General features: G+C 39.2%; 1 protein-coding gene across 1 annotated transcript in view; it reads right to left on the bottom strand.

Annotated features, from left to right (window-relative positions):
- Positions 1-1,002: 1,002 nt before the first annotated feature.
- The window catches only part of LOC133678348 (crinkler effector protein 8), a 4,474-nt gene continuing 1,737 nt past the window's right edge, over positions 1,003-3,739 (bottom strand). Inside the window, exons 2-5 of the mRNA XM_062100641.1 lie at positions 3,324-3,734; positions 2,791-3,214; positions 2,662-2,711; positions 1,003-2,444 (exon numbers count right to left, since the gene is read on the bottom strand). Of these exons, the coding sequence (XP_061956625.1) occupies positions 1,003-2,444; positions 2,662-2,711; positions 2,791-3,214; positions 3,324-3,734 (2,327 nt within the window). The remainder of the gene's footprint in view (positions 2,445-2,661; positions 2,712-2,790; positions 3,215-3,323; positions 3,735-3,739) is intronic.

The raw sequence follows: 3,739 nt of genomic DNA, 5'->3' as shown, positions 1-3,739 counted from the left end.
TCTTTTTCATTACAAGATATAGCTGGGGGATGGTTTTACCCTGTCAAAATTCTAGGGTTTAGGCCATATATATTAGTTTCAAAATAAAAAACTAATTTTATCTGCCAGGCAGAAAATTAAAAACTCTCTTAATCCACAGTAGATATGTTTCAGAATATATTTATAACATCGAATTAATACTTTTTCATTATATTTTCCTGGTGGTGATTTTATAATATATATATATATATATATATATATATATATATATATATATATATAAATCAACGTGAAAAAACGAGTTGCGTAACAGTAGCAAAAGCTCAATTAATCTGCGAAAACTATTTCAACCATTGTCATCTTTATCTCAAGAACAGGACCTGACATGGAAGCTGAAAATGACTATTCCATCTTAAACCCTACAAGAAAAGCGTGGGAAGCTGATAACCAGGGGAAGAAATGTTAAAAATAGTAAACAATAATGGTGCTATCAATTGATCAGTTCTGCTTGTCAACATAGTAATCCATCACAAAACAGTCCTGCCATTTCTCAGAGATACCATATCTCGAGATATACCCCAAACTTACTTTCAAAAACTGAAAAACACTGTTACACACATCAGCTCTATCATCCCTATTACCAAATTAAATTAAATTTCCCCAGAAAATAACAAAAAAGAAAAAACAAGAAGAGAGGCCTGATTTGATAGATAAAAGCCTTAGCCAACTGCTGGAAAGCCCCCCCTGCAGTAGCCGCCATTTCCCCCCTTGAAATCTCTGAACCAACTTTAACCTCTCATATTCAATGCCTCAATTTTAAGGTATAAAAGTACATGGAAAAAAAAAATTGTATCGCAAAATGCCCCACCTTTTGAGGATGGGATTCTAACAAAATCCCACATAGCATAATACCCATGAATTAAAAGAAAGATCAGGCTTATAAAAAATAATTTCTTTGTTTTTTTTTTTTGTGGTAACATGAACAAACACATGTGACCCATTACACATCTCAATCAATCAAGGTCAATATGGAACTCCAGATGAAGATGGCTGCAAAGACGACTGCACCTGCAGCAAGTGGTGATAACAGTCGGCGGCAGTAGGCCTCTGCTCTGGGTTCTGGTCTAAGCACCTATTTTGCAACTCTCTAAGCATTTTGGGCACCCCATTTGGACCTAACCCGCAAGTCCTCACCAAGTGACCAACACCCCACACATCCACTTTCACACCATGCATCCCTCTTCCCATCTCTGGAGCGTGTCTACCACGCGCCTCCCCGATACCATGTACCGGGTTTAGCTGTGGTGCCCCTACAGCATTATCGAAGCCACAAACGAACCATTCGTTTTCACTGTCGCTTCTTCGCATCACCTTGTCCCAACTCAGGTCTCTATGCATGAAAGATAAGTCGTGTAATGCTACCAAAGCTTGGGTCACGTATTTCAGTGCCTCAACAAGTTGTTCGCAATTGTTTGGCTTGAACTTAACCCCTCTTGGCTTGAAAACCAAAGCTAAATCTTTTTCTGATGATCTGTAGATGAATTCTGCATGTGGGATTCTATGGTCCAAACAGTCGTATATTTCTTTGACCGCTGCCCATTTTCTTCTGCTAGAGAACAATCTTGTAACTGTATTTGGCGTCATTTCCATGATGTTTCCATTACCCATATCTACTCTTTCAAAATCACTGAAAGTTAATTGCTTGTAAGTACCACCATTGTTGAAGTTGTTGAAGCAACGATCAGCTAGTAATGGCAATAATCCAGCAACTCTATAACATGGGACTAGAGCTTTCAGCCTCTCAACTGGTGAAGAAAGGTCTAAAGAGTAGAGATCAGTACGAATAATACGATCCTGTGATCTACATAATGCACAAAATGTCACCAAGTAGCCAACTGCGTAGTAGCCTAGAATGTAGGGGAGGTCCAAGTAAGTCCACAAAAGCTTCTCTATTATAGATGATGAGGGATCGACTTGACCTTCCCTTAATTGGTCGGTCTCTTCTCCTCTCCACAAACAAAAGTTTCTAACAAATCCAGTCACATTTGGCCACTCATCTTGCAATGTATCGACCATTGGTGAAGAGGGTTGTTTTCTAACAATAACAACCTCAACAGAACAAAACTTGGACACGATCCTATTGATGCAATCATCCCAAACGCCAATGAAAGAGTCTCTACTCGAGGTAGTAGCTCCACTTATACTAGGGTTAGTTCTGATAATTGAGCTTAAAATATCATAAGTAATACCTCTACAATCTAAGGGATCGTTGGATATTGTGAAGAAGAGTTCTTTGCCTTGTGGTAAGTCCCTGTACACATCTCTTCGAAGTGGGAATCTTAGTTCTTCAGGAGGTGGCTCTTGCAAGTACCATGAAAGCTCAAACAAACTTGGAAGTGTTGTTGGTGGAACTCTAAGACACCCCACGTAGTATTCTGTTGGATCTTGAAATTCCCATGGGGGTACTGTCCAAAAAACAACATAATTGTATCCACCATATAAGGTTGGTTATTACTCCACAAATTATCCATAACAACGCAAATTAAAACTGCCCATATTAAGGAGCTAGTTAATTTTTCTAATCACAGACCTTAAAGGCAGCTAGCAAGGACATGACATGTAAAGGGAATAGTGTATGTTCGTGTACATTGATGAATTTATGAGTCTTAGACCAAAAGAGACTGGACTTACATCTTATTGAAGGTTCAGTTAATGGAAGCTGAACTCTTTCAGTGAAACCTGGCATGTGAAAAATTGAAAACTGTGAGATATAGATTTCTAGACTGCCACTTTAGAAATAATGAACATAATAAAACAAAAATAAAGGTACCAGAAGGAGTAACAGAAGCTGAAGGAGAAGGCTTCCTTCTGCCAAAGACTTTAATTTGTTGTCCAGAAACAAATTTGTCAACAGAAAAACCTTTAAGAGCACCATCTTCAAATGCTTCCATGGTGCAAGCGACCATCGAATCATCAAAGAAAGTAAGTTCATCTGCGTTCAAAAAGCTTGATCCTTGAAGCCTAACTCTCCCTCTATGATGCTCTCCCTCTTCACCCCACAAGCTCACCGATTCTTCCCATGTCATTCTTACTTTACCAATTCTACGTAGCTCCTTTGTAGATGAAGAAGAGCCTGCCGCAGCATCCACGGCAGTATCAAACCCTAGTAAACTCCCTCTTGTACCATGAAAGTAAGCTTCACCTCCACTTGTCAAAACCAGTTGTCTTGTCCTTCCTGCCAAAGATCATGTAAAGTTTCATTCTTTTGGAAAAAACAAGCACAAGTGCTGCAAAAGATTGCAACTTTTTCGCTGATGAGTCATTGTTATAGAATGCATTTATACCTGAGAGTGAGAGATCATCCTCTTTGAAAGGAGGGGGTGGAGGGAGAGCTCTTGCAGCAGCAAGAGAAGTTCCTCTACTGCTATCATCACCAGAACCAATGAGTGAAGGTCCTCTGCTTTGAGTTCTCATTTTAGGACCCATAAATTGAGATAACTCTTCAAAAACTTCTTCATCAAACGAAGCAGGTAATCTATGTGCCTTTCTCTCATAAGGTGAGAGTCTAAAATAACTCTTCCCCATCTGTTCTCTCTTATCACCTCTTTCCCATTCATAAACCTTCCTAAACTCCCCAAGCATGTTATCCCATTTTGTACCTGCAGTTTTTGCATCTCTATGAACATCATGTCTATTCAAAAACTCTGCAACTTCTCTATCTTTATCGGCTCTAGTTTTCCCTCTTGTTGACTGGACTGCA

Source organism: Populus nigra, chromosome 18, assembly GCF_951802175.1.
Source record: "Populus nigra chromosome 18, ddPopNigr1.1, whole genome shotgun sequence".
In the NCBI taxonomy this organism is placed as follows: Eukaryota; Viridiplantae; Streptophyta; class Magnoliopsida; order Malpighiales; family Salicaceae; genus Populus; species Populus nigra.
The sequence above is the reverse complement of the archived record's forward strand: the minus strand, read 5'-3'. Positions and strand labels throughout refer to the sequence as shown.